General features: G+C 43.4%; 1 protein-coding gene across 3 annotated transcripts; it reads right to left on the reverse strand.

The window, feature by feature from the left end:
* Positions 1-80: 80 nt before the first annotated feature.
* On the reverse strand, positions 81-22,680 carry LOC148648284 (cilia- and flagella-associated protein 337-like). 3 transcript variants are annotated; one of them, XM_088607888.1, is made up of 27 exons: positions 21,527-22,679; positions 21,367-21,409; positions 20,380-20,533; positions 19,962-20,080; positions 18,563-18,666; positions 15,587-15,776; positions 15,227-15,332; positions 14,795-14,879; positions 13,361-13,482; positions 11,453-11,526; positions 10,931-11,061; positions 10,730-10,797; positions 10,107-10,255; positions 9,468-9,605; positions 8,981-9,088; positions 8,134-8,361; positions 7,575-7,645; positions 6,892-7,096; positions 5,853-6,047; positions 5,141-5,311; positions 3,350-3,565; positions 2,816-2,983; positions 2,543-2,711; positions 1,941-2,073; positions 1,158-1,338; positions 878-973; positions 81-426 (listed from the first exon to the last, which is right to left on the reverse strand). In XM_088607888.1, exons 1-27 carry the CDS (start codon positions 21,628-21,630, stop codon positions 175-177), a joined length of 3,780 nt encoding a protein of 1,259 aa, XP_088464014.1. In that variant the 5' UTR covers positions 21,631-22,679; the 3' UTR covers positions 81-174. The 3 variants fall into 3 exon arrangements, with proteins under 3 accessions (XP_088464014.1, XP_088464012.1, XP_088464015.1); XM_088607886.1 differs by having other exon boundaries at positions 20,380-20,536; XM_088607889.1 differs by lacking the exon at positions 5,853-6,047 and having other exon boundaries at positions 20,380-20,536; positions 21,527-22,680.
* Between the last annotated feature and the right edge of the window lie 22 nt (positions 22,681-22,702).

The raw sequence follows: 22,702 nt of genomic DNA on the forward strand, positions 1-22,702 counted from the left end.
TTTAAATCCAGTCTGTCTTGTAAAATTTTGTCCTGTGGTGATCTCCAGCAACTCACACAAAAAAACACTGACACAGAACATTTCAAAGGGGAATTTGTATTTCACTTATTCTTGAGAACTTCTGCTACTTCTTCCAGTTATTAAGCAAGGCCAGAGCGCAGATTAGCGGCGCTTTCACAGACTCGGTGCCTTCTTCGCAGGTGCGCTGTTGCTCCCGTTTGGTTTGGCAGCTGGAGATTTCTTTCTGGCGACTTTGTTTGCTGGGGTGAAGCGCAGGTGAGTCTGCCGTTTGCTGAGGCGCTTCTGCTTGCCTGTGGGCTCGAGGCCCTCCTGGGTCTTCAGCTGCTGCTCTCTCAATACTGCTGGGATGGGCGGCTGTGTGACTGGGGTGAGTGAGGAGTAGGGCATGGACTTGTAGATCCTCAGCTGGAGCACAGTGAAGCATAAGAAGATAGAGTAACATAGAGCAGTACGTAATAGTTTAGATGATTCATGGGTGTCCACTCATGGTCCTAAAGGGTCCATAGGAAGATTTTCGGGAAATATTTAAAATACCCACACCTGAAGAGCTGGGAGAATCTTAATTGGTCCAATTAAATCATTAACGAGCCAGTTCAGGTCTTTATCAGCTGCAGTGCAAGGCAAATCTGCAGATGCACTAGCTCTCCGGGATCTGATTTAAGATCGTATGCATGGTTTTCCATGTCTTCCTGCGTTGTCTACCACAGGAAGGTAACTGCACTGTTTATTTCTTAAAGTACTGGGACTCATAAATTGACCTTGTAATTTTTTTTAAATAAATTGATCATAATATGTATCCCATTAAAAAGTATATTAATATATATGTTATCGTATATGATAATAAAAGGTGACTTGCCTGCTCTCTGCTGCTGAAAGATGTGTTGACATCGGGTAGGCTGGGCAGATGGTGCCTGACCTTCTGTTTGTAAGCTCTGCCCAGTACACTGCTTCTCTGGAACACAATGGTGGGAGAGCTAAAGTTTTTCTTCCTTTTAGAAATGGAACCACTTTTACCAGTCGAATCAGTTAAGGCACTCAGTTGCTTTGCATGTTAAATACTACAGATAGGGCTTCCAGTTTGTTGCCATCAGCCAGCTGTGACAGGGTCTGCACAACCGCGGTCGGGCAGTGCATACCTGTTTCCCCTTGACCTGCCACTTTCTCCACGTCTCCTCGATTTGCTCCTGGCTGGACTCGGTGATGCAGGGGTCGGTGGGCAGGAGCTCCTGCAGTTTGGAGCTGTAATCCTTGTTGGCCAGCTTCACTGACTGCTGCCGCCTCTGCTTGACCAGCCTCTCCACCAGTTTCTTGGCACAGCTGCAGATGCACGACCTCAGACTCTTAACGGGTCATTTTTATGGCGCTCGTCCTTTGCCATAACATTCTACTTTCGAATCAAGGGAACTTCACAGACAGAACTCAAGTTAGAGTTGACCTTTTCTTTATGAACTAGCTTGCTTGGAGCTCTGCTCTTGGGTGGAGGTGTTAATGTCCCAGGAAAGTGATAAAACTGTATTTTTTTATTTACTGAAACACAATGAACCTGCTCAAATAAAATATGATTTTTTAAAATTCTCCTAGGATGGCAGGGTAAATTACAACTCTTAGATGTGAAGCTTTTGTTCCCCATTCAACCAGCAGTACTAGATAACATAACCAGTGTCTCTACTGTCCCTCTGGACTCGTGGGTGTGTGTGTGTGTGCCCTGTGATGAACTGGCATCCTGTTGAGCTCTTGATTCCACCAATGCACCCAGAAGGAGCTGCTTCCTCATAATGTAGGAATAAAGTAACATGTTTTGACTTATGACGCAGCTTGAGGCCAATGTGCAGAATGAAGAGATGATGTCTTTGCTGTATAACCCTGAGTCTCACTGGGGGGGCCTCCCCGGTTTGGGGGGGGGGTTCCTGGAGACTTACTGCCAGTGAGGGTGAGAGCCCGCGTTGAGCACCCTTAGGGTCTGGCAGGATCCCACTCTTCTTAGATCTGCAGGCAACTCCGCAGGGGTGACAGAGGGCACACCCACACGCCACACAGCTTGGCCAAAGGTGCCTGGAGACAAAAGAATTGCAGGAGATTGCTTGTCATACCTGGTCCTCTTATCCTGAGCAGGTAGATTCTCTTGCTGTCTGTAACAGTAGATGTTCTTTGTTTTCTTTGAGTGGCAGGCAGTCAGTGGGTTAGTGTTTCTCAAGGAGGACCTTGGCACATGAGCAAGGCCAGCAGATGATGTACACTGATAAAGGTCCTTTCTGAACTTCGGATTGTCAATGCCAGGGCACACGTTATGAATAACACTGCACACACAGACCCATGTGCATCATTGCTAACTGCTGATACATCATGCTGCTGGACTTGCAACAGCAAGTCCGTGCAAAAGAGTTTCACCGAGACATTAAAAAAATTCTATTACTTCATGACCTCTTAAATTAAATTCTTATCATTCAGCGTTTTTAAAATATTATTGATGTACAAGTTAACGCATAACTTGCAGCACCAGATGTCTCCCTTTCCTGCCTACCAATGTATTTGCCTGCTATGCTCCACAGACGGACATTACAGTCCAGGCTGGCCGTGACTATGAGCTGAAATCTGTCCACATACTCCAGGTGAGTAACCGCTTTCAGGTGGCACCTCCAAGAGCTGAGCAGCTTTGGGGGAACGAGGGTGATGTTCCATCCACCCCATACCTTTGAATCATAAAAGCGGACTGTAAGTCTCTTAATGAAAGGCATCATCCTGCAGTCCTGCCTTTCAATGGGTACAAATTGTGACCCAGATTCGCCTGAATTACCTCTTTCTCTTCCTTAACTACCAGGCTTCTGGGACCCTGCACACTGCAGTATTTTGGGATGAGGTCAGCTAGTCTCAGGCATTTCCCTCCCCCTCTCTCCTCTTCCTCACTCCAGCAGGACTCCTGTTCATCTCCCATGCAGTAGCAGTAATTCTCAATGTCCCATATCTACACGGAGGCACAAGAGACGGACAATCCAATGCTGGGACTTCCTCAATAAGAGACACCTCTCACCTTCTTTGACAAAGACGCACTAAATGTGGTCTCTGAAACTTCTATATTTCTCATTTTGGACATCCTCGAGCTCTCTGCAATACAATATATGTCATCAAGTCCCCATACATTTCGCACATCAAGTAAAATGTATTGATAGCAGGAAAAAATCGCCAGTCTTGGACTTCTTTGCATTACTGTATTTTTTCTAAACATAAGTTTCTGAAATGTGAATCTCAGGTTTTAACATTTACTTTCATGGTCCCCCTCCCCCCCGTTTTTTTACTGTAAGGCAAGTCTTCCTATAAATGTGGTCTTTACCATTATGTAGCCCTTCGTGTCTCCTGTGAGAAGCATCTGGTCTTCCAGGTCCGTGGACATGGAGCAGACAGCGGTGTCGCTGCCATGCGTTGCTTTGAACTTTCCCAGCATCCCCCCCTGGTGGCTGATGGACCAGGCGTATACGTAGCCGTCAGCCGCGCTGGTCAGGAGAATCGCCGTGTTGGGGCTGCGCTCCCGGGTGCGCAGGAACAGAACCTGAAGAGGTGGCAGATCACAGAGCGCGCAGTGCTTGACTTCCGTTTCTCAGCTGGTAGAAACACATGCCGAGGGGTCTCGGAGAAGGGCGGCTGTAACCCCTCTTTAGAAGAGGCATGAATAAAGACTTAAAGACGGGAGCCAGGAGCTCCAGCTGTATTCAGTAGCCATCAGGGTTGAGTCCATTTCGATTACAGTAACCCCCTTAAGGAAAAGAGGAGTTTACGGTGCTTTGCAAGTACCCCTTCCAGTGAAATCCTCCTGGAGGATAATGGGACAGTTATCATCCCTTGGCTTAGAGGCTTCTGTTGCTGCAGCGTATCCCAGCTCTCTGCTACCACAATTCCTCCATAAGCACCCCAGGCTTGCAGTGTAAGAGTAAAGAAGAGGGCTACACAATGCACACATTGTTGTCTGGTGTGGAAGATTGCTACAGTCCAAAAATACAGGCGGTAAAACAGCTGTCGTTTTGATTTTTTTTAATAAAACGAGGCTGTTCTGAAAAATTCTCTGCAGCCACAAAAAAACAAACAAAAGCAGAAGTCTATATCCCAACCATAAGCTGGAGTGCTTTGAAATTTCAAGCTTTTTAACTCAGAGCTTCCAAACGGTTAAGAACACAGTGCCTATGAGTTTTCACTCAATGTCAACATTTCAAAAAAATACAATACAGCCCTTAGTAAGTTCAGTTAAGGGTTTGATCAAGCCACAAAAAAGCTCAAGCAGAACACAAACCCTCCCTTACTTCCATGAGGAATACACTCTCCCCACCACAAGGTGTCAGCTGAGCTCAGTCATCGCAGGCCTTCAGCCATTTTTAGACACAGCCGATGACTACGTCGAGACTTGAAAAAGCTCGGGTTTAAAGCTTAATTGTGTTCGAGATTTGTTAAATGCAAGCAAACGAGAACCACAAACAATGTGGAGACAAGACGGTTTAACACTAGATTGCTCTAGCATGACGGAGGAACAGAAATACTTTGTTTTTTCAAAGTATAGACTATGGTCTATACTATACTATGGTCATTTTAGATTAACTCGGTAACTGCCACGTAGGCTGTTTGCTACTGCAGAAAAAAGTCATTTTCCCTGCTGATGTTGTTGTTGCTGTATTGAGGACCTATTCTCCAGTTACATCATTAGCTTGTTGTGTATTTAAAGACATGGCCAGTGGCTCCTGGGTGTGTTACCATGGCTACCTGATTGTGTAGGCAAGCTGGTCCATATCTTGTTTTTTCCCCAAGTCCACTATGTACAACTGCCCTGCCCTTTTGTCATCTAAACAGTTAAAACACACTTTTAAATGTGCTTTCAAACATTAGAATAGAATTTGTGTTTTAGTATTGTTATACAGCTTTTAGACCAGACATTTATGGTATAGCAAAGTTACTGTATCCAAGAGAGGTGAATGTTGAACAGGATGTGATGGATACATTTATACTTGTTCTATCTCCATTGGAAATGGCTGCCGGAGGTATTCTCATCTTGTAACACAACACATTTTCTTTTTGCATCAAATGAAACAGTTCATTAGTGACAATCATGACAGTTTGACAGTTTTAATACATAGTGTACCTTCTCCACAGCCAGCCTAGGTCTGTCCAGCTTCTCCTCTATATCCATCTCTTTCTCCATATCTTCCATTGTGGAGGTGGTGGCTGGTCTCTTCTCCTTACTTGTCCATTCATCATCACTGTCCGTTGTGTCCGACACAGGGCTCACTTCCTGGGAACTGTGTCGCTTCTCCTTCAGAAAAAGCAGGTGGCGATCAGAGAATGTTTTGGTGCTAAATAAACATTCTTATCGAAGAGCCAGTGACTAGATGTCATCCGTATACAGGGTAATGCTATTAAATGGTGTCTCCGTAAGGTATAGTGAACTCTTCTAAAAAACATAAACAAGACTTGGCTGGTTGAACGAACACCAAGAATAAATTCATGCAGACTTTAGAGAAAGTATATAAAAAATCCTTAAGAATTCCTGTAAATTCCTGTCATTCCGTCTGATTTACAGATTCTGAAAATTCTTTAGGTTTACAGCAGAACAATAAAAATTAATAAGTTATGCTCTGAGGTGTTCTATGGCTTTTACTTCAGTTTAATTTGTATTTTGTGCCTGAGAGCCAGATGTTGAGCTGTCAGTAGATACATCTGTGAAGAGTTCTTCTGTATATAATTTGGACCAGTACATGCAGCCAAAATAGCAAGCACTGAAAAGGGGGCAAGAGGAATGTAAATCTGCGAGGCTTCAGCCCTGGGGGGCAATGTGATGTTGTACTGCCTCCTGCCTGCTGGAGACGTATTTGGCTGGTTCTCTTCGGAGCAGGAGGAGACGAGGCAGGAGCTCTCTGCTTGCTGACGCTGGACTTCTCGGTGCCCGCAGGAGTCAGCCTCCGGGAATCACCGACATCCTCCTCACTGCTCAGGGACTCCTCCGAGCCGGAAGGACTGCCCTCCCGACGAGCACTGCCTTGATCAATCACCTGCCCCCGGAAGTCAAGTACACAGGGCGTCAGGTCTGTGGCCTGAGCTCTCACCTTGTGGAGGAGCAGGGCTGACCACAGACCATTCTGCGTTCTCGTTGTCCTTCTCCTCAAGAAACATCATCAGAAAATACTATTGCCATGCGTCAGGACGCAGAACCTCAAGTCTGAACCTGGCATGATTTGGGGTCTGTAGGAATTTACTTGCTTTACCACAGAAACTCTTAAAAAAAACTCCAGGAAAATACCATATATCTTAGATATCTACAATATATTAGGCAGCACAAGCAGGTAATCAGGTGAAGTACTGTACTACCCAAGCAAAATGACTGAGAAGGAATAAACCTCTAAGATATATGAGAATGTGCTTTCAATTTTTTTCTATATGTCTGGAATATTAAATATTTGCCAGACATTGCCAATTGCGATATTCCGAAGAATAAAGCATGTCTCCTCTCAACAGCAGTACAGCATGCTTACATCAGGCATTGAGCTTACTGTGCTGTGCTTTAGCATAGCTTGTCACGCTCTGACATCACAGTACTTTACTACATCTTACCCTGCTTTCACCTTGGTAATTACCCTGTGTGCTCCATGTACTCTCTTGTCTACTGAACACTGCAGAAACCAGCATGAGCTCTGGGCAGAGTGGTTCTGGGATGGTCTCTACCTTTATGCCATGCTAGCATAACGTCATCTGATTGAAGGCATCACCTTACAGCCCTAGATGAAGACCTGTTGAACTGTTGTTCAGTGCAGGTTTTTCCTTATACCTAACCCATTTTCATTTGGAAGTGCGTGACGGTTTAGAGAGCAGAGGGCTGTTTCTGGGGCTGGCGCTCACCCTGATGGGCAGGAGGGGCAGGGGGCTCTCGCTGGCGTTGAACCGGCAGAAGGCCTGACCCGAGTCGATGTTCCACACAATGATGTCCCCGTTGTAGGAAGCGGTGACCAGCAGTTTGTGGCTGTGGGCGTCCATGGAGAAGATATCCTCTGAGTGATAGCAGTTCCACTGCCGATACTCCATTTCATCATCCTCTTTCGAATCCCTGTCCATCACCAAAAAGATGAGCTAAAACTTCGAGTCAAATGATCAAATAACTGGAATCTTAATACTGAACTCAAGGATATGGCTTATGGATTTGATCATTTTACATATAGTATGTCTGTTATTTAAAATGTATACCTGTATATCTTTTTGTGTTTTTTGCTCTCTTCAGCAGATGTGTATTTGTAAGTCTACAAGCTACAGCATTACAACCCCTGACAAACTCTAAAATCCTCAGTAGTATTCAGCTTAAATGAAACATTGTGACAGAGAGGGACAGGTCTGAACTTGTGCTCAGTGCCTTTTTTCTTTCAGAAGAAATATTGGGTAGAGTAAATCAATATCCCTCTGTTTCCGTGCCTTGGGAAAGGGGAGCAACTTCCCAGAGGATGTAGGTTATGTCTTCCATGATGACAACTGTTGACAAGTGTTATATCGGTTGGTGACATTAATCAGAAGGTGTTTTTTTTTTTACTCACAGGTACCAGACCACTCTTTTACTCCAACTGGAAACATAAATCCTCTGGTTGATATACAGAATCCCAGTCACCTGAAAGTCAATGACAAAAACCCCTAAGCAAACACAAGTATTGCAATGTATAGAAATATGTAAATGCTATTCATAATACTGTATATGAAATTATATGCAGTAGAAAAGCAAAACATGTCCTTGCTGGTATCTGTAACCTTAGCCATTCAGGAGCAAAGTGTCATAGCGCTACAATCTTGTCCCAAACCTTGTATTGTGTATTATTTTTAATGCATAACACTGATGGCAACCATCTTGAAAGTCTACTGTGGTGTACCACAGTAAAAGCAGTGAAAAGTGTAGTAAGGTGCAATGAAAGCATGTAAAAGCCTTACAGAGTATACTGATGTATGGTAAGAACGACTGCTTTGCACTAAACACAGTAAACTGTGGCAAAGAAGATGCATGATGAAGTTTAGTAAAATCTCGGGAAAATGAGAAAAATGCTGTTCAGGAAGAACAGTGTTAATGCTTGCGCTCAAGGTGTCCACCGTCGCTGCGGCACGCACCTCAGAGTCATGCAGCTTGGGCAGCTCGAAGAGGCAAGCCCCGTTGTTGAAGTTCCACAGCCTGAGGGAGCCGTCCTTGGAGCCGGTGATGAGACGTCTCTTGGGGCCGTCAAAGGCCATGGCCGTGACCTCCACCCCTCTCCCCGGACAGGCCGCGAACTGCATGACCTTCTCGCCCGTGAGGATGTCCCACACGCTTACCACACCGCTGTGGCAGCCGCTCACCACCTAGAACAGACGGACACCCGAGTCAAGAGAACCCCATGCTGCAGGAGGCCTGAGGCTCAGGAGCAAAGCAGGTCAGAAGCATGCAGGAGGAGCCAGCAGGACCACCGCAGCCCCGAGCCACTGTTTCCACATGTGGAATGGACATTCATTTTTTCTTACACACCCACCCTGTTCGGTGTCCACAATTGACTTTAGGACTTAGCATCTCCAGAGAAGCTCAGGAACTGATGAAATACATGTACTGTACATGTGCTCCTTGAACCTGCCAACCTGCAGTGACACAAGCGCCCCACAGGAGAAACAGGGCCCACTGGAAGAGAAGAGTTCTCTGCTGATCACAGCAGCCAATGTTTTCAGAACAGTAGAGACTCAGAGAAGTTTGTCACAGCCCCAGTTTGGGTCCAACTATGACAACTATTACAATGATGACGCTTGGAGAAATCTGTCAGGTGTTATCCCAATAGTCCAGCAAGATAGGCAGAGAGTAGAAGCTAAAATAATCTTACAAAAATCACCTTCAAGAACAGACCATCTATTCATTTTCTAAAGTCCACAGCAGCGTATTTATAATACTGAGTACTCCAATTCAATCCCATAACGCCCTCACCACCTGACATACCTGTTTGAAGTTGCTGTTGTAGAGTGCAGCACACAGTGACTGCTCATGGGAGGTGGCTGCTTTGTTGCTGGCCTCTACATCTTCCACTGCACCATACAGAACACCAATCTACAGCAATGATGAGCACAAGGAAGAAGTCTGACATTCTCTCATCATTACTGGGCAACAGAATTTCTTCCTGCAGCATGGAGTATATTATATAGACAAAAGCTGACCTGCTTTTAGCTTCTGCTCCCTTAAAATTGTCACCACAGCAGTCTATGCATCACAAGCTGGGATTGTTTTTTCCCTGAGCAGAAGCCAACTTCTTTTTTTTTTTCCATGCAAACAAAAAATAATGCGATTTGGAATAATACGTTTTAAAAAAATCAGAACTCCTGCTCAGTCCAATTTTCTGAAGCTTTAAGAAATCTATGATAAAAGAATCTAAGAAGCAAACGCTAAGTGAGAAGAAGAAACGGAAGGACGGAAGACCAGCACCGCCAACCTGAAAGGTGGAGAGGGCCAGGGTGTTGGTGTCCTTGCTGTAGTGAATGCTTGAGATGGGGAACTTGCCCAAGGGCATGTTTCTAGAGTGGATGTTCTGGAGGCAAGCGCAGTCCTGCAGGTCCCAGACACGCACATTCTCAAAACAAAAAGCATTGAAATGCGTGAGCGGCGCATCCCTCGCCAGCCTCATTTCATGCCTGCAAGTACCTGGGTGGCCACAGGGGTCGCTGTGTCACTAAGTGAGCTTATTTTATTATTCCCACCCCACCCTTGGTGGAGCACAGCCAATCGTGGTGTCGACTCTTGAGGAATCCTGGTCCCAGTAGGCTAGAGACATGATCCAGGCTCAAACCCACAAAGATCAAAGAGCTCAACTCCTATAACTTCACCAATTGAGTCGACTGGGGGAATCCCTTTTACACACTTATTGCTTTGTCTTCACCATGCTTATTCATTGACCCAACATCCACCCATTCTGCAGTATTTACTTTGTCAAGATCTAACGCAACACAAACTGTTTTTTTTTTTTCAGGAAAGCTTAAAACGTCCAACAAAAAGTAGATCTATGTCCATCTCAAAAGAAATAGACAATGGGCAAGAATTCTTTTCTTCTTCCACTTGTCGTTGGGCAACTCACCTTGTCCTTGGAAATGCTAATGATCTTGTTGTCGCGCCCGTTGACCACAATGTGGGTGATGGCGGACATGTGCCCCTTCATCTGGGAGGTGGCGCAGTTTGTGACGTAGGGGTTCCAGATTCTCACGATCCTGTCAAATCCTCCCGTCACTGCAGCAGAGCAAGGCACAGCGAGAAGATTGCCACAAGAGTCAGCCCCTGCAACAGTACTGTCTTGCTCCTGCTAAAACTGCACACTTTGACCTCCCACAGGTTCTTCTTCACTAAAGTCCAGTTCGCACTTCTGCTCTGTTTTTTGTTTTTGTAACCATATATTAACAACATTATCTCAATCTGTTGAGCTGTTGAAGATGTTGAAGAAATATGTTTACAAAATCTATATAAGGAACTGTATATTTTGGAAATAGTCTGTAGCCACAGAAATTTACTCTTTCAGTCACTAGCTATTGAACATTTATGTGAGGTTTTTGAAATGTATTATTATCAAAACATGGCTGTATTTCTCCCTAGCATTGGATTTTTACTCCTTTACAACACCTCTATTCTGTTCTGTCTAAAGGCTTGGCCAGTTACAAATGTCTAATACAAATCACAAAAATACATCAGATCCAACATACTACTTACCAAGTATATTAAACTCTGGGGAATAGTCAAAGCATAAAATGCCTTTCCTTAGATGAAAAGCTGAGTTACTGTGAATCACAGAAAAGAGGAGTATTCCGATTCAGGATTGGTCAGGAAAACTTTGAGATAATTTCATTGACAAACGGGAGGTGTACAAAGGGCTGGAGCAGAGCGAGGGAGGGAGGTGGGAAGCAGCCGTACTGGATTCGGCTCTTCTGGGAGTGGGGCACCAGGGTCAGCACCATGGAGCTGTTGTCAGTAGCAGAGCAGGTGGCGACAGCGTTCAGCTCCGGGATGAACCTGATCTGGTAGCACCAGTCACTGTGGAGAGCCTGCACACAAAGCCCCGAAAGAGCGTGAAACAGCAAGGAATGAGCCACGCTCATGAGCAGAAATACTTATTATCCATGCCTCAGACTCTCATGGGAAAACAAGACGAAATCTGGGACATGACAAAACTATCGAGGAGAAGAATCAAACGTAGATAGAAATTTATTTTGGTATTATTCTACAGTAGTTTATTTATTCTCTTGTATCTGGTGATCTCTAGCTGAACCAATTTCAGACTCATTCTGCTTTCATACAACTACCTTAAATCATGGCTTGGAATATAACTAAGGCAGTCACGTGTAAAGACAACTGAGCCATTCGACTAGCAGGTGCCGAACTTTAAATTTTTCTTGAATATTACAGCTACTTTGATGCAATAGATCCGCTACTTACAGAAACTCTGAAGCACAAGTAAATGTTGGATGTATTTTTAAACAAAGCTGGTGTAGGGATGCGACATTTTCCACCTGTAAAACAAAGAATTGTTAAGAATAAGAATCCGAGACTACAAATGATTAATTAGTTCCAGGGAAAATCTCCACTTGAAAATCACTTGCTGTCCAGAATCGCTCTGCAAACAGAAGCAGGTGGACTGGTTATGAACATACTGCATAGAAGGAAAGTTAACCAGTCTGTTGAAGAGTGACCAGATACATTCTAGGGCTTAAAGGACTGTCCTGAACTATATCTGTTTAGTCCAGAATAAAAAAAAAAGACGATGGGGGGACTGGTCCAATCCTTCAAAATGCACAAAGGCACTGAAAAGATGTCATCAGTCAACATCAAACGTGAGCCAGAGAACACAAAACTAAATGGAAGATACAAAGGGCTGCAGGTGTCTTGAATAAGCTGCCCAGCCATTTTGTGGAAGCTCACACCTTGGCTTTTTTCAAGATACAGCTGGGTGACATCCTCAGAACAATTATCTACTCAGAACCAAACAAGCTAAATTTGATATCTTTAAATTATATACAGTATATGTGTGTCTGTGGTTTTTCTGTTGCCTGTATGGAGCACTGAATAATAAGCAACAACCTATGTGCTCAATATATCAATGAAACGTTATGTCAGAGAATTCATTTTTTTTAGACTTTTATCAATAATAATTACTTAGAATATGTGCTATTTCTACAAAATCAACTCTGTAGTGATCAAAACATCAGCTGGGAAAAAGAAATTCAGACGAATAGTATAGACGATGGAAGGCACACTTAGGCTTAACCTCAAATGGTTAAAGAAATTTGTTTTTAGGGTTTCAGTTCTGACATTTAGTTTGGTGTTCGTCATTCACAGTCACCATGGGATTTCTATTACTATTGATGTGACTTAGACTAGAAAGCCTTTTTCATAATCGAGTCACTTCAGTGTGAGAGGAGCCATAAATAGTTCCAGCCAGAGGACCTGAAGTCACTCCCCGCTCTGAGAAGATTTCTACCCTGGAGCGGAGGGAAACAAAGGACATTTTTATACCTCCAAACAATATTTTTCTTCACACAAATGCATAGAAAACACAGGGAAGAGCTACTGTATATTGCCCTTTTACTATACATGAAAATAAAACCAATGATGTGGAATATTACTTATAAACTGTACATAGAAAACATGTAATGTAGAGAGGTACAATATGAAAAAACATGAATAGAAACATAGGCCTTGTTTACTAATGTGGTTCCTGACATTATTTTGCCAGGAACTCCTCAAGCAATTTCCACTTCCATGGATCTTATTCAGAACGTACACCACCACAAAATAATTTTAAACAAAACCCCAAAAATGTATGTGTGCAATTTTGATAGATTAGATAAAAAACTACTATTTAACTTTAAATTGATTAAACAAACCCACCCAACGAATATCTTTCCTAGACACCTCACTATCACACAGGATTGATGCAAACTGCTAGGGAAATCAGTCGATATTATTAGATTTTTCTTGGAATGGTCAGCTGTCCTGGGCAGAGACTTGTCACGCCCTCTGCAGCCAGAGGGCGCTCCTTCTCTGTCCTGTCCCTAGTTTCCAGTCTGCTGTCCTTCCTGTCCCTCTCTTTCCCTTGGGCTATATATTTCCGGGTCTTGCACTCTGTCCTCGCTCAGCATTGACGTTCGGATGTCCTGAGACCCGCCTAGCACCAGGGCGCCCCACGTCCGCTCCCTGAGGGCATTGGTTTCTATGCGGCATTCCTGAACTCTTTGCACTAATGAGCCCGGGCCTTTTTCCTGTCTCGCCGCTATGCATATGGGTCTTTTTCCACTCTCCTGCTCCCCACGGTTAGTCCCTTTGGACATCCGTGACAGACTGTACCTGTTTTAGAGGTGCTGTTCAGAGTGCTGAAGAGTCCATACCGGATAACGTCTGAAGATATGAAGACTGAAATACTGCCTCCTGCATCACCCATGGAAAACACACCTTTTTTCCCATCAGACCTAAAAACAACAAATAATATAAACTTTTACACCCTTTATGTTATCCTGAATCATTCATCAACTCTACTATAAGCCTCGAACAGTGATGAAAAGGTTGGGGACAGTGTGCGTTTTCCTCCAGAACACCCCCCAGACAAGCCACTTGCCATTTTACGCTTGTCCAAGAGAGGACTCAACACTGATGGAGCTGTAGTGATAAAAAGGACAAAGCTCAGGACAAGAGAAGTACAGAACTGCATACTATGTTTATTTCCTGCAGCTGTTTCAAAGACAGTTCAACTGCCTTTCACTCCCCAAGTTTCGATCGACCCAGAAGAATTGTAAACCTAAAACTTTTACATTGCAGCTACAGAATAGATAGCTACAGAATGCATGTTTTTAGCAGCTTATATACAAGTGAAGTTATGTTTCTCAGGGTAGATAAGGGGATGTGGCATACTGCCTATGATTTTCAGCTTCTCTGACCTTGGTTCTCTCACTTATGTTTTTGATAGTCAAGAACATTTGAACATTTGTTCTGACTGTCTGTATTCTTACACAGCTCCTTTATTGTTTCTCACACGAGTCATTAATGTATACCACATTATCCAATTTAAACCTCTGGCTGCTCTACCTTCCTGAAATCTTCAGGAGGAGTGATGCACCTCTCATTATCAGTAGTGCAAGCTCACGGGCACTGATGCAAGGCAAACCAAAGCTGTCCTGGATTGCTCAAGCCCACCAGACCCTGGTCTGCCCAGACGATTCTGCACTGCAGCTCATCAGCAAATAATACAGCCCAGCCCTATCTTATATACCATTTCCAATACGTTCATGAATATCACCCTACTCAGCAGAGAAAGACAAACTAGAGAACGTGGGAACTCTGGAAATGCATTTAAAATCGATAACAGGAGGCTGATCTATATCCTTTAGGATTGTGGGAGTATGGAAACACTATCCAGCTACTGTATGTTGTTGAAGTCAACACCCTGGGCTCTTTCAGGAATCAGTGCAGTGAGTTCCTTGGATCTATTTGCTATGGCCTACCATAAAAGCAGAATGGCCTCCTCTCAGTTGGAACCATTATGATTTTCTTAATTCAGACATTTGAATACTGAAATAAAATCATGTGGAGTAATTTCTGGAATATACTGTATGAGTATAGTTTGGTATTTGGCTGCAAACAGGATAATCCATTATGAGAGCTACTGTAGACAGTGAATACAGAGAGAATAAAGTCATCCTTGATCTGACATGCTTAACGTCAGGTAAGAAATGAGTAGCACAGATAACAGAACACCCTGTTTTACTCATGCAGATTGGTACCTACCAGTAGTCCATAACTAGAATGTAGCTGTCCAGCCCAGTGAGGGAAATGACAATGTCACATTTGCTGGCACTGATGTCGTAGAATTCTGATGTTAAAAAAAAAAATTAAAGTGCATTCTTCATTTGTCTTTCATTACATTTCAAATTAACCAGTGCATGATCTCTTAAAAGGTTACACTTAAGAATGTTTAACACGTGCCACACTCAATCACAAAGCGTTCTTGCTCAGTCATTCATTAGTTTTGTAACAACCTTGAGCTGTTTCTCAAAAATAAAATCGAATATAGTCTGATGACCTTATGAAACAGATCTGCCAGTTGACAGATATTCTAACTCACTGCTCTGTCCTTGCACCTACAAAGTGTTAAAAACATCATCACACAATGCATTACACAGAGAAGGAGTGCAGTGCTGTGGTCACTGACATACACACCCACGTCTCGGCCGGTGGAGGAGATGGCCAGCAGGTTCAAGTTGCTCAGGCAGATCATGTCGGTCACCCAGATGGGATGGGCATGGCCGCGCCTCAGAGTGTCCAGCTGAAACGCAGCGGACACTTCAGCGCCCAAGGCCAGCGCTCACAAGGGTAGACACTTCCTGCCCCCCCACACATAATCACATCAGCAACACACAGGCTCTGCTCTTAAATTCAATTAGGATTACAAATACACCGAAAACATATTTCCAACCTTAGGTTTCAAGCTCTGGATCCCTAGAGGATCGTCCGGTTGTGTTTTTAAGTAGTGATGTGTGGGAACACACTGGGCCCGTGAGGGTCTGCCCGCGGCCTCACATTGACAGTCCGGAGTAGCTTGAATCTCTCGCTCCAGTAGTACAGGATTCCATCCCGGCTGATGGAGAGGTAGCGGCCCAGCTGGGTCCGTGCCTTGGGGAGCCCGCTCTGCTCGCCAGAATCCTTCTTGTCTGCCTGGGGTGTCTGGAAAGGATAGAACTGTAGCCGCACTATCACCTCACAATGAGCCCTAAAGACATAAGAGCCAGTGTCAGGCAGGGCCAAGCCAGGCAAACACACTCACACACAGGGAGGAGGTAGCAGTAATGACTCTCCCAGCAAACCCCAGTCATTTGAACTCACCAGGAAAGAGTATAGCTCTCGTTAGCTCTTTAACTGGCAGTTTGACCATGACTCTAGTGCTCCAATCATTATCCAAATGGTAACGTATGGAAAACATGGAACCAATCTATGGCACAAGAGTGTAATGAGTCAACCCATATGTCCATACTAATGCTGACTTTAATACTATATCATATAGTGATTCAGAGAGATAATAGCACATGTTCAGTCAGAATGTGACCCCTGTGGTGCTGCAGACACACATCTCTGGCTTCATCTCGCAATCTGTTTGTTTAGGGACATGTGCCTCTTAAGCCTCAGCTTAGTTTACTTGGACCTCTGCCTGAATAACACATGTACAGATGCTCCTTTAACTGGTAAACACATTAACAGGGCTTCCATTGGTATGAGGAGCTAAATGTCTGGATGGAAAAAGACAGAAGCCATATAATGTCAAAGTAACCCAAACACACACGGAAATACAGATGCTTGTAGTGGACGAACAGGAATTATGTTATAGTTGGCATACAGCTCTGTACTGGATCATGCTTGTAGTGGAACACATTCATTCATTTATTGAGCCGATACACTGGAATTTGTCTGAATAATGCATGCACAGCTACATGAGCCATGCTCCTTACTGAGTCATTAATCGCGACTCCACTGCAAACTGGGGTGAGGAGGGAGGGGGAGGGTGCTGCATTTCCAGAGAAGTGACTCATCATTGAAAGAGGTTTATTAGACATTCAGGCCACACTATCTGTGCTCATGCACACACAATCACCCTTATCCCTACTGGAGAGAAGACAGTCCTCCCCCCCAACCCAAGGGAAAATCTCAGCCAATGAGAGCACAGAGCCTCCCACTGGAGTGAAATCATATTCCCATTAAAAGCATTGCTGAATGGTCTTGATTTGATCACCATTTAGAAGATTTGCTAAAAATAGCAAAATAATGGCAGCATTTCTGTTCGGACGTCTGAAGTCCCCCACAGCCTGATTCATTTAGTCCAATGATGGATTTGCATAGGAAATGTATTGCAAAGGTCAGGCTTCTACTGCTGATTATGTTGTAGATGAAATTGTTCTACACAACAATAGCATTTTTTCTGCTTTGATAACAGCCAGTATCATAAATATGGGACTGTGAACTTCTGCAATAGGCTGGAAATAGCTAAGAACACAGTTCGTATTACAAAACTGACCAGACTACAAAATGAAATTGGGCCGGGCTGTTCTTTCGATAATATTTTTTTTTAAAGCAGGATATAAATCTATTAAATCCTATGTACAGAACTTTTAATTCCACAAGAGATTATCCAGAATATAAGTGTCTCCTCAGCAAGATAACTGGGGGTTACAGTGTGTTAACATCTTTTCTTGGGACTCAGCTGCCAGCACTATCACAGATGGAACAGAAAGGCTGTGCTGTAGAACCAGATTTACTATTTAATTATTTAAGAGATACATGGAAACCCTTTTAACTCCATAACAAAAAAAGTCAGTCTTTGCCAGAGTGTAGGAACACACCTATTACACTGCTGTCAAAACAGACTTAGCCCATTCAGGAAGACGAAATAAATGCTATGCACGCCAACATCAAAAGCCAGATTACTTACCACAGCCTCAGGGCTCAGACCATACAAAGTAAAATGAACTAAAGAATCTGAAACAACTATAAAACATTTAAATATGTTGCACTGAAGCTGTGTTATGAGCTGAACTGACTGGGTGGTGGCACCATCAGCTGTACCTACTGTAACACATACTGTACTGTTACAACATCCACTGGCCTGTCACAGCCTGCAAAGCTCTCTTAGAGCCAGAGACTGAGAATCAAAGACCAGCACAAATTGATCAATTTACTTTGTTAGTTGCTAATGAATAACAGAATCAGAAGGATGAGCTAAACCACTCTGAGGATGTTCTGGTAATGAAACCAGTCCATCGCTACTTCGTCTGTACTAACAAGGTTAAGTAATTCAGAATAACGTCAGCATCCATATTTTGTTCCTGTTAACCCTTCATTACCACAGAAACAGAGGCGGAATAATAAGGAACAGGGGCAGATGTTAGCACTGAACTCATGCGTTCAAACCCTGTGCAGGGATCCTGGAGCTGAAGACGTAACTATTGAACTGAACCAAAACTTTCAGTAAAAATTGTATTTTGAAAGTCTCAGTCAAAATATGAATATTTTTTACATTATTATAACATTATTATTATAATAATTAAACAATTTAATAATAAGGGCGAAGCAGCCAATAGCTAAAATCCTGAAAGTGCAGGAGACGAAGAGGATTGCTGTTTTGGCAGATTTAAAGCAGAACCACTACTCAGCAGCTCTTGAAACCAATTAATCTAGAAGCCAAAGAGAGTTTTAAAAAACATTTGAGAGGTCTTTCTAGTGAAATATAATTCAGTGACCTATCTGTGAAAGAACTGGGTCATAAATGAATGACAGATTACATTTTTGGGCAAAACAGAATGCTTTTCCGCTTTTCCATCAACAGCTTCCCACTTTTTTAGACTGGAAATACACCCAGAGAGCTGGCATTCCAGCACCCCACTTCTGGTTTCAACCCTGATCCTGCTTCAGCCCACGTCCCAGGGAGGGAGAGTGTAGTTTCGCCTGGTGTTTAGGATACATTTACAGGAAGAGATAACACTGTCACTGCCGAGAGGGCTGCCTCACACAGGGATGATCTTCAGTGGCTTGGGGAAGTACAGGGGTCTGGTCTGCTGCTGAAGGGAATCCTTCTCCCGGTACTCCAGCAACATGTAGTTCAGGTACTCATCCTGGAAACACAGGTGCAAGAGCAGGGATGTGAGAAAAAGTGCTTCAGTGTGAAATCTGTACTTGATGTAGGGATGGCAGGGCTACTGGGAGGTGGGAGAGAACCTTGAGCCATCCTACTAATTTATAAAAAGTCACTCTGCTTTAGAAAACACCCATCCACAGCACCACACACATTCACACCCTGGAAAGCTGGAAAAAAGGCATAAAATCAAGTTAAAAACCCACCACCTCCTTTACAACTGATCCCATATTTCTTTCAGGTTCATGTTAGGCTATATTGTTCAAAGCACCTAATTTAAATGAAGGGATGGTACAATTTCTGCATCATAGCTCTAATCTGTCTTTTTTTTTCTAGTCTGGGTTCTGATGAGAGGTTCACATTTTGTGGTTCAAGCTTTGGGAAGGGACAATTTCAAGCGTCCTGTCATAGATAGCTTGCCTGTCTTTGGGAGGCAGGAGGAAAATGGGGCATCCAGACACAACCACAGGAAGAACATGCAAACACCACACGGACAGGGAGCACAGGCTGAAAGTGCAGGCCGGAGATGTGAGGAAGTAATGTTAAGCCCCATGCCTGCCGCTATCAAAGACCTTCATCCATACTGTTTATCAACACCCCATTGACTCCGGCAAAACATGAGTATTCCCTCTGGTCAAGTCCTTTCTGGGAAGAAGTTATTTATATCAATTATGTACAAGGGCCTTTCTGTGCCAGCTGTAGTTACGAGCCTTCTCTGTCGCTGAGACAGTCTGTGCATGAACTGCTGTAATATTCACAGAGCCTGAATGTTATACGATATAATTTATTTCAAAGCCCAAAGTGAAGGAATAATACTCAACTAGGCTGCATGAACATCTTCGGGGTCACAGTGGAGATGGACAGAGAGGTTTGAATTTCAATATAAAGGAGCAAAAACAGTTCTATCCTAAAAACTATTCGAACTATTCAAACTTTCAAGCAGCCTGCCTATTAAGGATCAGTCTGCACTTAACAGAGGGCTCAGGTGGCTCCTATTATGTGACACTATCAACAGCATTTTAAAGATCATAAAAAAATTGCTGGCATCCAGTCCCTGGTCAACTAACAATCCAAAATTTAAAGGTCTGCAGCTGAGCGATAAAATCTTTTTCAAGGCAAATCGAATTGCTTTTCTTGAACGGTTCATCAGGATTTTATGGTCTCCCAGTGAACCACAATGCTTTGCTTGCTGATCTGTAGCTGCTTTCTAGAGAGAGCTAAAATATGAATTTCCGTTCAGGCATGTTTCGAAAGGCAGCTCTGTGACCCGCTCACCCAGTCCACATTGCCATCACAGTTAGTGTCCACTTTCATGAAGATGATGTCCAGGTCCTCATCATCCACCTCGCCCATAATCTTCTTCATGGCATCTCGAAACTCCTCCATGTCCAAGCCTGCAAAGTTAAATCAAAAAGGACATTTTAGGAGGAAGGCAAGCTATAATGCTTTATTATCGTAACAGATCAAGACAGAATTGTACCTCATTTCCCTTTTCCCTTTGCTTGATACTCATGTTCTTTGGGGAGGGTGGGGTTCTATTATTTACCTTTTATAATTCAGCATTGGTACAACTGCGCTGACTAACCCTATTAACTCGTGAATGCTTTGAAACTTCTTTTTTTTTTAACCAGGTCTTCAGTACATATCCATATGTTAGAAGGCCTTTAAGAATCTCCACGATTCGGTTACTGGCCTCCGCCCCCGTCTGTATCAGCCTCGCGGAACATGCGTTCAATGCGCTGGAGGTGCTCGTTGTTGATCTGGTCCTCCACGCGGCCCTGCGTCTGCCTCTCCTCTGCCGACATCTCGCCCTCCTTCGCTGGTTTCTCCGCTGGGGCGCCAGCTGGCTGCTGTGGGAAATGTGAAGCACAGGGTGCAAGTCAACAGCAAATGAGCAATGGGCTTTGAACGTAAAGCAGCTGGAAAGGAACAGGGAATTTGCTCAGGGTCATTGTCTCCAGAGCGGAACGGATTAGAGATGGTTAACAGGTTGCACATCAGTGTTTCTGTACTGGAGGAACACAGTTTGGGCCAACAAGGATTCTGTAGTAGGGTGGTGCAGTGTCTGCTTTGAAGTGCTGGGGCTCTGGGTTCAATTACTGGGCTGCTATCTGTGTGGAGCTTGTATGTTCTCCCCACGTAAATGTGGGTTTCCTGCCACAGTCAAAAGACACACTGGTAGGTTAACTGGCTTTTGGGGAAAATTGATGGTGGGTGTCTGTGTATCTGCTCTACAACAGACTGGCATCCCATCCAGGGTGCCTTATGCCTGTTGCTTGCTGAGATTGGATACTCCCTGTACTGGATAAAGACATTATGAATACATAGATAGAGGGAAGGATTCTGGATTCAGTGTTCCAATGTTCCATGCTTTAAATAAGTTAGTTCAGAAGATCTGTTCCCTCTCCGCGTCAAGAGAAACTGCAAGTGTTCACTACAATCAATATCTGATTTACTATTCATCAGTTACTATTCAGTTATAGTTAGTGAGTTACAACATCAAAACAGAAAAAGTGTAGCTATTTAGAGTGAATATATATACAAGACTGCATTACATTTGTCCTAAAACGTTTGAGAAGTTACCTAGAAGTAGCAAATGAAACTTTGAACCATATCCAGCTTATATTAAACAAAAACGTTTTTTTTTAGCAAAACAGTGCATTTGCCATCTGTACTATACCTGTGTTGCAGTCTGCTTGTTTTTATCAGTCTCCGAGTTCGCCCTACAAATATAAAAATGATTTTTTATCATTTCTATACACTGTATAATATAGAGTATTGTAAACATGTATGAAGACTCACAACTGGCAACACAATAACTTATGACAAAAGAAACTTACCATGCTACTGAAGAGGACTGCTTAGCTACCTTCACATTTGCGTTACTGGCATTCACAGATGTGCTACCCTTTATCAGGATTTCTTGCGTTTCTTTCTTTTTCATTTTTATAGTGTCCTTTCAGAGCTCTCGGCACTTACATTTTCCACTTGAAAGAGGGCTGGTAATTTCATAGAATGTTCCTTTATTATGATGTCATCTAATCATAATTCATCCTCCCTGATGATCTCACAGACTAGACTAAAGGATTTAATGTTTGTTTTATGGCAAGGGGTAATTCAAAACACTGGAACCTGCATTTTTAACCACATTTTTTCTTTTAAGTGGATATTGTATGACATCTTTTCTTATATGAATGTTGCTTTATGCATATCGCACAGGAAAAATAATTTAAGATGTCTTTGCACTGCACAGTATTTTGTGACACTCTATATGAAGGACTGAGCTTGCCACAGTATGTAACAAATGTCTTTGTTCAAGCAAAGGTTTAGCCTGAGTGCTTACAATGTCATGTTGGGATTATTAGCCATCAGAATAACACTGAGAAAGTTAATACTTATCTTGAGTCAATATGCAGCTGTTGCATAAGTCCAAACACATGCTGCCTTTTGAGATCACTGTCTTACAGAGTTCCTCCTTACCTTGAATTCTCATCTTTGGGAAGAACTATTTGAATTTTCATATGAAAACTTTCTTCTACACAACAAGGGGGTGCATGCAACACCCATTAACACGTTTGAGCATTTCTAGAAAAGCAGTTAATGCTATCATTTTGGATGTACTTATTCAACCCAGGTTTATTTGCATAGCACTTTTTACAATGGTCACAAAGCAGCTTTACAGGTTCCAGGGCCTGAACCTCCAGTGATCAAGCCTAAGGCAACAGTGGCAAGGAAAAACTCCCTAGTAGACTAAAGTAGGAAGAAACCTTGAGAGGAACCAAGGCTCGAAAGAGGGAGCCTGTCCTCCTCGGGCCGGCACTGGGTTAAATGAGAATGAACACGTATGCGAGTCGTCCGTATTCTATTACATGGTGAGAAAAGAACAATCATATACTTATCCACAAGCACCTAACAGGAATCTCCATTTCAGCAAAATCTCATTTCATCCACAGCAAAAGCCTGCTTGAACAGGCTTGACTATCCTGGGTAACCCGAGATAAAGGACTGACTAAACT

Source organism: Lepisosteus platostomus, chromosome 15, assembly GCF_059453375.1.
Source record: "Lepisosteus platostomus isolate fLepPlt1 chromosome 15, fLepPlt1.hap1, whole genome shotgun sequence".
NCBI classification, from domain to species: Eukaryota; Metazoa; Chordata; class Actinopteri; order Semionotiformes; family Lepisosteidae; genus Lepisosteus; species Lepisosteus platostomus.

Excerpts from the sequence above, each read along its gene's own strand:
- LOC148648284 (XM_088607886.1), bottom strand. The coding sequence starts at position 21,630 with ATGAAAAAGAAAGAAACGCAAGAAATCCTGATAAAGGGTAGCACATCT. Across the intron at positions 20,537-21,366 it reads ACAAGCAGACTGCAACACAG|CAGCCAGCTGGCGCCCCAGC; the intron begins GTATAGTACAGA and ends CATTTCCCACAG. Across the intron at positions 11,062-11,452 it reads ACTTGTGCTTCAGAGTTTCT|GCTCTCCACAGTGACTGGTG; the intron begins GTAAGTAGCGGA and ends CTTTGTGTGCAG.